The sequence below is a fragment of the Abrus precatorius genome, unplaced genomic scaffold (genome assembly GCF_003935025.1).
Source record: "Abrus precatorius isolate BTA unplaced genomic scaffold, Abrus_2018 Scaffold4, whole genome shotgun sequence".
NCBI classification, from domain to species: Eukaryota; Viridiplantae; Streptophyta; class Magnoliopsida; order Fabales; family Fabaceae; genus Abrus; species Abrus precatorius.
Window position 1 is genome coordinate 20,406,897 of NW_020874384.1, and position 12,408 is coordinate 20,419,304.

General features: G+C 35.8%; 3 protein-coding genes across 3 annotated transcripts; 2 read left to right on the forward strand and 1 right to left on the reverse strand.

The window, feature by feature from the left end:
- Positions 1-126: 126 nt before the first annotated feature.
- Positions 127-2,155, forward strand: LOC113865521 (pentatricopeptide repeat-containing protein At1g20300, mitochondrial). Its single transcript, XM_027500126.1, has one exon. The coding sequence runs from the start codon at positions 350-352 to the stop codon at positions 1,955-1,957; it is 1,608 nt and encodes a 535-aa protein (XP_027355927.1). The 5' UTR covers positions 127-349; the 3' UTR covers positions 1,958-2,155.
- A 3,179-nt stretch (positions 2,156-5,334) lies between these two features.
- Positions 5,335-6,639, forward strand: LOC113865832 (uncharacterized protein At1g76070-like). The gene has a single exon (XM_027500606.1). It carries the CDS (start codon positions 5,378-5,380, stop codon positions 6,179-6,181), a length of 804 nt encoding a protein of 267 aa, XP_027356407.1. The 5' UTR covers positions 5,335-5,377; the 3' UTR covers positions 6,182-6,639.
- Positions 6,640-10,695: 4,056 nt separating this feature from the next.
- On the reverse strand, positions 10,696-12,158 carry LOC113864936 (24-methylenesterol C-methyltransferase 2). Its single transcript, XM_027499188.1, has one exon. It carries the CDS (start codon positions 12,092-12,094, stop codon positions 11,021-11,023), a length of 1,074 nt encoding a protein of 357 aa, XP_027354989.1. The 5' UTR covers positions 12,095-12,158; the 3' UTR covers positions 10,696-11,020.
- Between the last annotated feature and the right edge of the window lie 250 nt (positions 12,159-12,408).

Consider the following 12,408-nt stretch of genomic DNA (forward strand, 5'->3'; position numbering starts at 1 on the left):
TTTTTAAAATATTGCAAAAGTTTTTCTTTCTTACTTTCTTTTTGGTGGACAAGCTTCCCTTTCGTTTTCATAAAGTAACTTCCGTTCTTTATGGAAGCCCAATATGCATTTGTATCGGCCCTGGTCCACAATTACATTCTTCTCCCTAAGTTAACAAACGGCCCGCGTTAACAAAAAAACGAGCGGTACATCAGTAATCCGGCGGGGCCAGTGTATTGGCATTCTGATTCGCCGCCGTTGTCAATAACCAAAGTCACGTTCAGACACGAAGTGAGCTCTGCACCACGGCGTTGCTGAACTGAAGCCCGAGTGATTCCCTTGAACCTTGCATTACCGAACAGCACCATCCATGGCCTTCAGCATATCAAGAGCACGCTTGCGCCGCACTCTCTCACCCCTCTTACCCCGTACTTGCAGACCATATTGTTCTTCTTCAGCCTCAGTTCCCGAACCTCCTCTTCAACACGATACAAGCGAGACTTCCCAAACCAGTGAAAGCATTAATAATCCCACTCCCGAAGAAACCCTCATAGTCGACGAATTCCATGCCGCGATTAAAGACCACTACTGCAGAAACCCCATTTCTAACCCTAACGCCCCTCCCCCCTCTCCCAACCTAACTATACCCGATCTCTCCTTCGATCTTTCTAGAATCTCCGCCACCCACGCGCTTTCTCCTTCCATCGCGCGTCGAGTCATCGAGAAATGCGGCGGTGTCCGTCACGGCATCCCTTTCCTCCAATCGCTGGCGTTCTTCAACTGGGCCACAGCCCTCGACGGTTTCCCCTCTTCTCCTGAACCCTACAACGAAATGCTCGACCTCGCCGGAAAACTTAGGCATTTCGACTTAGCGTGGCACTTGATCGATTCGATGAAAGCTCGCGGCGTTGAAATAACCGTTGAGACGTTCTCTGTTCTCATCCGAAGATACGTGAGGGCCGGATTGGCTGCGGAGGCGGTGCACGCTTTTAATCGTATGGAGGACTATGGTTGCACGCCTGATAAGGTTGCATTTTCAATTGTGATTAGTAGTTTATGTAGGAAGAGAAGAGCAAGTGAAGCACAATCGTTTTTTGATAGTCTTAAGAATAGGTTTGAGCCTGATGTTGTGGTGTACACTAGCTTAGTTCATGGGTGGTGCCGCGCCGGTGATATATCGAAGGCTGAGGAGGTGTTCAGGGACATGAAGATGGCTGGAATCAAGCCTAATGTTTATTCTTATAGCATTGTAATTGACTCGTTGTGCCGGTGCGGACAAATCACTCGTGCGCATGATGTTTTCTCAGAGATGATTGATGCAGGTTGTGATCCTAATGCTGTTACTTTTAATAGTTTGATGCGGGTTCATGTCAAGGCTGGACGGACTGAGAAGGTCTTGCAGGTTTACAATCAAATGAAGAGGCTCGGTTGTCCTGCTGATACAATTAGCTATAATTTCATAATAGAGAGTCATTGTAGAGATGAAAATCTTGATGAAGCTGTGAAGGCTCTCAATTTAATGGTTAAGAAAGGGGTTTCCCCTAATGCGTCCACTTTCAATTCGATTTTTGGGTGCATTGCTAAGTTACACGATGTAAATGGTGCGCATCGGATGTATGCTAAAATGAAGGAACTGAAGTGTCAGCCCAACACGTTGACTTATAATATATTGATGAGAATGTTTGCTGCCTCAAAATCTACAGATATGGTTCTGAAAATGAAGAAGGAAATGGATGAGAATCAAGTTGAACCTAATGTGAATACTTACCGGATTTTGATTTTGATGTTTTGTGAAATGAAACACTGGAACAACGCCTACAAGCTAATGAAGGAGATGATTGAGGAAAAATGCCTAAAACCAAATCTATCGGTTTATGAAATGGTCTTAGAGCAGCTGAGGAAGGCTGGACAGTTGAAAAAGCACGAAGAATTGGTGGATAAGATGGTTGCCAGGGGATTTATCACTCGCCCTTTGTAGAAATACCTTCATCATTCAAATGTGTGGGCTAAATAAGACAACTTCCAATGTGTCATTTACATCATTCACGTGTCATTTTTTTTTAAATTTAGAGGCTCTAATTCATATTTATGTCCTGGTGTAGAATGTTTGGTTTAGTGGGTTAAGATCTTGGATGGAGTTCTTTTCAATTTGATTAACATGAATCCTATGATGGTTAATTTAGTTTATGGGAGACATTTTATGTTCATTAATGAAAAGGCGCATAGGTCCTGTTCATGTTACTGGACAGGGTATTCAATTGAGTACTTATTATCTAATTGCAAGTTTGTCACACTTGTAAGGTGTGAAGTCAATATGGGGTTGTATAAAAAAAAAAAGGTCAATCTTGGGCATTCATAACTGAGACTGAGACAGAGTCTGAAGGTTTCAAATTTCTTTCTTGACTCATCATTATAACTAAAACTACTGAGGCCATTTATTTTTTCTCAACCGCTAAATTTTGCTTTAGAAGTCATGGACTGGTTCGGCTAAAAGAAACAGTACATGGTATGGTATGCACGTTATCTGATGCCAAATTGGATAAGTTCTGTGCCATAATAATGCATTATGCATCACCTGATCATTATTTTGAGTAAGTTATGATTAGGGTCCTGTCAATTCGTTTAGTGTCTTGTTTCTTCTCAGCAGAGTTTGGGTTCGTGCAGCCGAAAGATTTTGGTTTGTTTAGAAAGAAGAGGGAACCACCTTTTTTTTTTATCTACATAAAGCAATCTAGATCGAGTTAGCGAACAACATTTGCCATAAGAGTCAACAACACAAAACTCAGAAACCCATCAGGCAGCAATCAAATATTTATATTATTGGCAGATTCTTTTTCTTTTTCGTTGAAAATATGATTTTGCAGTTACTTGTCACAGACTCGTTATTCACACTGTTCCAGGATAAAGTTCCACGAACGACGTGGATATCAATTATTCACACGTGGAGATAAGAATGTTCAAATTCACCTTATATGATTTGCTGATTTACAAGGATATGCACGTGCTCAATTAGCTGTCATTGTATAAAGTGTAAAATCTTATCACAGTAGAGAAAATGAGAACTCAAAGCCTGTAGGTGGACGCGAACAAGACAAGGAAATCTGTAACTCATTTTGATTTGGGATTTTTATTTTTTTTTTCTACGACCACTGTTGTCATTTACTCGTTAAACCTCCGATTAATTTGGGTTGAGCTGGGATAGGATCACTACATGTAACAAACCCCAGCCAGAAATTTATTCGGAATTGAAATGCCCAGTTAAATTAAAAAGAATTCCTTGACTAAAAAAATTAAAATTAAAAAAATCTCCGTCAATTGAACTATGCACTCAGTAAATCAGATTTTAGTACATATAAAGTCTACGTGTATTACATTAAGGAATATCAATAAAGAAAATTCTAAATGAATAAAAGCATATCTCCTCACATTAAAATAATACAATTTCGCTACAAGTCACCCTTATTAAAACAGGATTATTCCTTTCTTTTTGTTTTGAAAAAATGTGACTTCATTGTTCCTACTAGAGCGCCAAGCTACAATACTATTTTTGTGGTATTGAAGTGTTGTTTAGCTACATTAGAAAAATGTATTTATTAACGCAATTCAGAATCGATACAAAATAAGTTCTCAGATGAACCCCAAATAAATGAAGTTGAAGATAAAGCCTACCTTTTGCCAAGAGATTTGTTCTGACCTTATTTATATCGGTTGTTTAAACTAAACTAAATAATAACTGATATATCATTATTTTAAAATAAAAAATTGTATGACAAAGATTTTTGTAATTATATTCTAAAAATGATAATGCATCATTTATTGATTAATTAGCTTACTTAGGTTATGCATTTTATATACCAAGTGACAGCCTGTGATTCAAGTACGGTGAACGTGATATTTGACAGCCAGACATACAATGTATGTGTACTTGGTACAAATGTTCTTTTCTTCAATCTTGGACATGTAGCTGAAGTGCGACTGAGTTTAGTGTGTGACAAAACTCTAGTGCAGCAGTTAAAATAATATTGGCTGAAAAACGAAATAATGCCCTAGTTGAATGAGTCTGTTTTAATTTGACTTTTCGTACGACGTAAGAATTGAAAATTCATTAAAAACACACCACGTTCAACATTAAGTATCACTTAGAGTAATTATTCTGGTGCGAAATAATCTCAAAACACATAATGCCATTCTAACCATAATTTAAATCACCAAAAAGGTCGTAGTAAAACAGTAGAAGATAATTTCGCATATAACATTAATTATTAGTTTGTTGTTTTTATCGATATATTTATTTCATAAGCATTTAAATTTTTTTATTATAATATATTTTAAAGTATGCATAAAAAGTTATTATAATAAATTTTTTAACAATATATTTTTTAACTTTAACTACATATTTTAAACTATGCATAAAAAGTTTAAACGCGTTTCAAGTTTCAACAACCAATAATTTGAAATCTGATTTCGAACAATTTTATAATAAAATCCACGTTTATGTAGTGACTCTAGTTGTCCTATTTTACTTGAACATTGTCTTCTTCTATCTTATTTTATAATTTAAAAACCACACGCCGCGTTCAGTGATTAGATCAAAACTTAACAAGTCAGAAATAGGCGAAATCAATTGCCCAAACGACACCACAAAATTTACTCCGCAAATTGGAACAGATCTATAAAATTTCATTTTGTTGTACACTTCTCTATATCTCCACTAAGTGAAAAAAAAATTAAAAGATTAATGAAGCAAAAATATTTTAGTAAACTACAGTTACATTTTTAAAATTAAGAGTATTCAAAAACTTCTTAACCTTGTACATTATCTTAAAATGAACAATTATTTTAAAACGTAAGAAATATAAAACCATGTTGGCGTTCTTACAATTTTTATATAATTAGATAAAAATTTCTCATTCATAAATAAATTAAAAAAACATTTTTGTTAAACCATAAAAGCCTATTTCTTACTCTCAAATTGACGACAAAACGACCCCCTGCTACATTAACTGCAACCTGTTTTTTTCCAATTATGACCCAAAAGAATTCCACAAGCTGTTTCGCATTCACAATAAATAATTGTAGTTATCTTGCACCTTAAAAATATTAATAATAATGGTAGTTATTACTATGTGACTTACGTTTATTGGCCGAAGCCAGTAACCTTTTCTTTTTAAGGCCAAGGCACGCAACGTTTTTATTTGACCAAACCCTTTCTCCGTTTCCCACCTTTCTTGACAAAATCAATCATTTAATAACACCAATAGCATAACCTTTCATAAGAGGTACTAGTTCCACCCTTAAACCTTCCTCAACAATCCAAGATATATATAGCGAGTCCACCCCATTATAACTACATAATATCCAAATTCCAACCCTTTATCTTTCACAACTCGCTTGCGTCATGGAGAAACAGCATAAGCTGAAGAACAAACTCTTGAAGGCACTACCAAAAGCAGTGGCAGCAGTCACTGTGACGTTTCAAAACCCTCCATTCAGCCCTGGCAGGGATAACAAATCACGACCAGAGAACACAATCAAGTGGCTCAGACCACATGGCGGCAAGGGATTTTCAGGCCCTATTGTATCCATGATTCCTGACGAAGCTAGAAGAAAGTCTCATGATAGAGGAACCAATGGCATTGATGAAATTTATTATCAAGAACCCACTTCACCAAAAATCTCCTGCATGGGTCAGATCAAGCACAAGAAGAAACATATGAAAAAAGCAAGGGCCATGAGCATGTCCATCCCAAAAGAGACGAAGAAGGTTGCCAACAATACCAAAGACAGAGAGGTAAAGAAGCGCGTGTCCACGTTTCAAAGGATGTTGTTCCATGGAGCGAAGCCGAAATCTGAGGGGAGAAAATCTGATACTTCTGCGCCTCATCAGTATAGTAAGGATGCACCGCACGTGAGTCAGATGAGGCGGTTTTCAAGTGGACGTGAAGCTTTTGCTAATTTTGATTGGAAGGTGGCGCCAGAAAAAGAGGAAAATGATTACTATTCGGATGAAGATAGAGTGGAGAGTGATACTGAAGAGGAAGAGGTTATGATCCCTTTCTCTGCACCAATTTTGGTTGGTGGTGGTGGTGATGTTTGTCATGGGGGTGTGGTTAATTTGAAGCCACGAAAAGAGATTAATCTATGGAAGAGAAGAACCATGGCTCCACCAAGGCCTCTTCAATTGGATCCAATAATTGTTTGAGCAAATTGATTATTTGTTCATTGCAATGAAAATTTGTTCGTTAGATTTTTTTTAATGGTTTTGTCTTGGTTTTGAAACATGTTCTGTGCAGAACTACAGCTACATTTTAATTAGGTACGGCAAACAAATGTAATTGGCCACATGGCGTGATAGGCATGTACGTTATGTTATGTGTAAAATATATGGCATCAAAATTACGATCTGTATCCAAGTTCAAACAAAAGTTGATGTATAAATGACATTCAGGAAATTATCTCTCTCTCCCTTCTTTGAACTTGGAAGATCCAACGTGCCATCAACAGTTGCAGATTTGGTCGAATTAGGTAACTGATTTAGATGCAACAAGGATATGTGGTTGGTCTACATTGACACGTACAAAGCCCGTTTATTTTGTTTTGTTTACAACTCTATGGGCCTGGAAAGGTCATATTTTGTTTTAAAATGTGTGGACATGAAAAGATTCTTTTAAAATTGCTTTTCTGCATTGGAAACTTTGCCTATAAAAAATTACTCACTAATTATAAGAGATTTAGATGTGGTATGACTGGTTTTCTAACTTGCTCTAGGTGTGGGGAAGGTCTTGAAACTATTATGCATATCTTGAGAGATTGCTTCTATGCTCAAAAACTTTGGTATTATTTTATTTTATCTAATCAATGGGTTTAATTTCTTAGTAAAGATTTGTATGATTGGATTTTGTCAATTTTTTCATGTATTTCTATTATGAATTTTCAGAACTAGAATATGTTGTTCGCTGTCACTGTCCAAACTTCTGGAATGATAGAAATGAATTTATATTCTAGAACTTCGTTGTTCCTCTTAACAATTTAGCTTAAAAAAATATTTACGATACTGATTTTTTCTTTTGTTGCTGCAATGACGAAGCCAAATCTTTATCTAAGTTAGCCTTTGATTATGGTAAAGTGATATGGGTTCATCCTCCTTTAGACTAACTGAAATTAAATGTTGATGGAGTTGTATCTAAAGGCAATAGGGCTATTGCTTGTGGGGGCTTGCTTCGTGATAATTGTGATAGATTCATTTCAAGTTTTTATAGTAGCATGGAGTTTTGTTCTCCTAATGCAACTGAGCTATGGGGCATTCTTCAAGGTATTCAGCTGGTGATTAATCATAAGGTGGCAATCATTTGAATAGAAAGTGATTCTAAAAAGGCTATTAGCCTTATCTTGAATGTCTAACAACTTTCTCACCTTTTGTTTCATTTAATTTGGAATATTATAAAAGTTTTAAAGTCTATTAAATTTATTCATGTATACAAAGAGGCTAATCATTGTGTTGATTGCCTAGCTAAGATAGGACTTAATTTATCTCCTATATCTCATTTTGATACTCTTCCATCTTCTTGTCCCTTTTTCAAGTATGGATGCTAACAGCTTGTGATTTGTTTATTTGTTTTGGGTTTTTTAACCCTTTCTTATAAAAAAAAAAAAACCCTTTTATTTTAATCTTTTTAAAAGAAAATTTGCTTTACTTTTAAAATTTTTCAGTTAGTTTGCTTAAGCTTTTGAAAAAAAAATTATGATTATTTTGAAAAGTTATTTTGAATAGATTTTAGAAAAATTAAAATCACAATTACTTTTTAAAATAAAAGTGTTTCATATAATTATAGACAAACAAAAGAAATTTTTTTATACATTTTTTAAATCAGTTTCTTAAAACTTAAGCAAGTGGTCGATAATTTCAGCTTTTAAATGTTATTTAAAATAGTATCTCCAAAAATGCTAAAATAAGATTATTTTTTTTATAAACTAAATTAAATAATTAAAAAAATTGTGAAGTAGATTAAAAAAAACATTTTTATATAAAATAGACTTATGATGGGTTCATAATATATTTAAAAAATTATTTTTAACAATTTTTAAGAGATAATTTTATTTTTTATGTTATACTTAAGTATTAAATTTAAGCTATGATTAATTTTTCTATAAAAATTAACTCCTATTAAAACAGGATTCACACGCACACATATATATTATAGCGTAATCGTGGATTTAAAAGTGCGTTAAAACATGCATTTCTAACACTTTAATTAACTAGACCGGACATCTACCTGTGAAACTCGAAAATGAAAGATTCCCTATAATATTCAATGCTAATAAAAATGGTATTTTTCTTGAGTCTTAAAGCACCAAGCAAAGGTTTGGTACACATTTGTGAAAGATTGTTTTTCAAAATATAATCGTTTTTTATTGTCAAATATATATTTTTTAGAAATTAAATTATAAAAACCACCGAATGAAGCTTTTTTTTTGTTTTTGTTTTTTTGTCGTGATGAATTAAGCTCTTTCCGGCGACCCGTTTCACCAAAAGGAACAAGTAAACTGCTTGTATTTCATTTTTAATAATTATATTGTTTCACCACTTCAACAATACATTGAAAAGAAAAAGTTTTTTTTTTTGTCATAAAAAAAGTTTGTTTCATTTAAATGGGCTTGTATGACTTGCCGCTGTGAAACGCAATCGGCCCATCTCGGGGCATGGCTCAGAATATTTTGAAGTCTAATATGTGCATGACAAAAAAAAAGGGAAATGTTTGTGATTTACATTTATTTTATTGTAGTCGATTGAACATTTAAATAAAACTGTATATTAATTTAATGTGATATTTTTAATATAATTAAAAAATCAAATAATTAATTGTGAATATATGTTACTATATTTAAAAGGTTACTATTTCTAAGGCAAAGTTTATTTATTATATAGAAACATAAAAGGCAGTTTATGACTACTTTAAGGTTAAATTTCTATTTAAAATAAGTATTTTTATGCAATTACATATTTTTTTCTGTAAAATCCATCAAAAAGGGAAGTAATTACTATTTTTATTTTAGTTTAATTTAAAACAAATAAATAATAGCAAGTATATATTTTTGTTATGGCGTATTATTATACTTGAAAAGCCGTGGCCTCTAATATTAAATTTTATACGTATCATGTATAAATTAATTTAACAATTTATGAATTAAATTTAATTAAATATTTCAAAAAAAAAATTTATAATAGAATAATTGGCTGGGTAAATATAAATCTTACGAATGAAGAGTTTTAAACTAATTATTTCATATAAATCTAGACTAATGAGTTGAATATGATCTATATGCATTGAGATTTTAAGTTTTTATATCGTCCTGTTTTACGCATAGGAGAAGTATAAACGATTATAATTAATGATAAATAATGTCTTTCAGTCTTACATGGTTAAAACCTGGAAAGCAACACGTAACTGGTAAAAAGAGTGTGAAAAACTATACTTTCTTACATATTCCGCCCACAGTAACTGTGGCTGATTGTTTTGTTTGAAATGGTGTTTTGGGAGCCGCAAAGCCATGTTTAGGATTCCAAAGTGTAAAACCAACATGTATTAATTGGAATGAAAGAAGCTGACCGGTTAAAGAATTATTATTTTTTAAAAAATAAATATAATAAATGTATCATTTTTTTTATGCAGATAAACACAATGTTCAATAAAAATTTGTTCACTTCTAATGCTATACTGGTTTAAAAGGTTAACTGGAAGAATATATATTGTGACTCTTGTATGTCTATTATTATTTCTATTTTAAATAATATATAAAATATTCTTACTATATTAAGAGAAAAGAAGACATTTTAAATAAAAAACCACTAAAATGAGTTTGATAATACTGATCGTATGAAAGACTACTCTATCTTACACTGGATAAAAGAATAATTTTTGAAACAAAAAGTACCACAAAAGGGTAGTATTAAATCACTTTTAAAATAAAAAAGTTAACCATAAATAATTTTTATTTTATAAAAATAAATCGACCGGCTAAAACCGAAGCTTTGAAGCTGCGAAAGAGGATTGCGTTTGGGCGGTCCAGGAACTATGACCATTCACAATGTTAACAAGTTGTGCCAGTCAATTCTGGAGAGGAAAAAGAGAAGGGGGGTGGTTTGTTGGCGTCACGGGAAGAGGATACGAGTGACTAAAAACGATAGCCAGATCTAAAGCAAGTGGGGACAGATGTCGCGGTACGTGTGGCCCGTCGCCTTCTGGAGTAAAAATCCACGCACAAAGTGACAAGAGTAAAACCAATAAAGCAGCGAAGCACACCTCAAGGCCAGCCAGATTCAGACTCTGAAAGCTCGAACATAACCACGTTACGGTACAACCAGGCTAAAGCTAGCATTAGTGGTCGCCACCTAATCACACGCTAATGTATCCATCTAACATGTGCTCTTTGTATGCAAACTTTCAACATCTCCTTTTCAACTTTACAGAGTCCGGATCTTCGTCCAGTTCCACGACAACACCCATTCATAAATTAATTAAATTAATAATTTCATTCACTAATAAAATAAAATGTCCTTAACAACCAGCACCATAAATCGGAAAATTTTCAGATACTTTGATCCGTGAGATTCGCGGATCAATCAATTCGCCAAAAATAAAGGAGGTCAGGTACTTTCGTTCTTTCTCGGTTTTAATGCAACCACCAGAAACCCTCATTCATATCTCATTCCCCCACCATAACCATAATAAATACTTATACCAGACAATTCATTCCAATCAAAAGCTCACTCTATGCTACTACTCAATAAATGCCATTGAAACAAAATATATCAGGAGACATTCTCAGTGTTCAATCAATACGGCCACCGTCCCAGCAGAGGAATTAAAATTTTAAAAAAGAAAACTAAATTAGAAATATCAAAAACCAAATTACTTCAAGTTCATAGTAATAACAATAAGTTAAATCCAAGAGAAAATAAAAATTATAAAAAAAAAAAAAAGAGAGAGATACTGGAAACAGGGTGCTAGGTTATTGCAATGGTACCCGAAGCTCCTCGACCTCAAGTGTCATAGGGTTTTCTGCAGAGGATCATATGCATCGGAGTGAAAATGCCGGTGTCACCCCCTCTAGTCAAATAGTCAGCGGTCTTGAATAGCATCTCATGAACATCGACGGTACCTTTGGGCGCTATTCCTAAAGCGGCGAGAACAGTGACAACAACGTGGTTCCGCCAGTAGGCGATCCTACCCATCTTCAAGCGGCTCCACCACGGCTGAGCCGGCGGCTTAGCCAGATCCCGCTCCTTAACGACCTCAAAGCCCACCTTCCGAGCCGTCTGGGCTATGTCAGCGTAGCTCCTGAGCCCAGGCAACGCATCCCCTCTCTCAATCCCCTGAATAATCTCCACGTGTTCAGGGTTTTCGGGCCTATATTTTTCCGTCGTGACCCACTCGTAGGAAACGTAGAGAGCCCCAGGCTTGAGAACACGAAAGATTTCCGCATACACTTCCTCGAGCTTTGGCGCGTGACACGTGGCCTCGATGGAGTACGCACCGTCGAAGCTGTTAGCGGGGAAGGGCATCTGGAGGAAATTGCCGCACACGACCTCGCAGAGCGAATCCAGACCCGCTTTCCTGTTGTGCAACCTCGCACGGTTCACCTGGTACTCGTTGATTGTGATGCCAACAACGTTGGCGCGCGAGTGGGCCGCGATGGCACGCATTGGCCCACCCACGCCACAACCCACGTCCAGGATTCTGTCGCCGGGTTTCACTTCGATGAGATCGACGGCCATCTCCTCGTGGAGGCGCGTGGCGTCACGGTGGGATTTCCCTGGGATGGAGGGTGAAAAATGGAAGGACTGGCCCCAACCCCACTCGTAAATGTCAGTTACCAAATTGTAGAAGGTGTCGACAAAGTCTGGGACTTTCTCTGCGGTTTCGATCTCCTTTGGGCGGCGGAAGAAGGACCAGTACTGCTTGTAGTTGTCGCGGACTTTCTCGGCGGAGATTGAACCGCCGGACAGATCGGTGGCCCGTTTGCCCTTTTGCTCGGCGGGGCCGAGGACGCAGACAAACCAGTAGAGGCCGCCGGCTAGTAGGGCTCCGGTGCAGAGAAGAGAGAGTGAGTCCATTGAGAAGCGCTTCACTCTCAGTGGGGTTAAACTAGTTAGGACTGAGGAGGAGGAAGTGTATTAGTTAAGTGAAAACAATTGGTCGCTACTCTCTCCTTTTATTCCTTTTCTGCCTCACTCCACGTGCCTCGCGCGTGAATTCTGCTTCATTTTCTTAATTTAAACAACCATGACAACTCAAGCCACCACGGACATAAATTATAATATTAAAATAGTTTAACAACTATAGTGAAGTTATTCGTTTGAATATTTAATATTGTCTATTAAATTCTTTGACTGTGTAAGTAATTTAGTATTACTAATACTAGTAAATA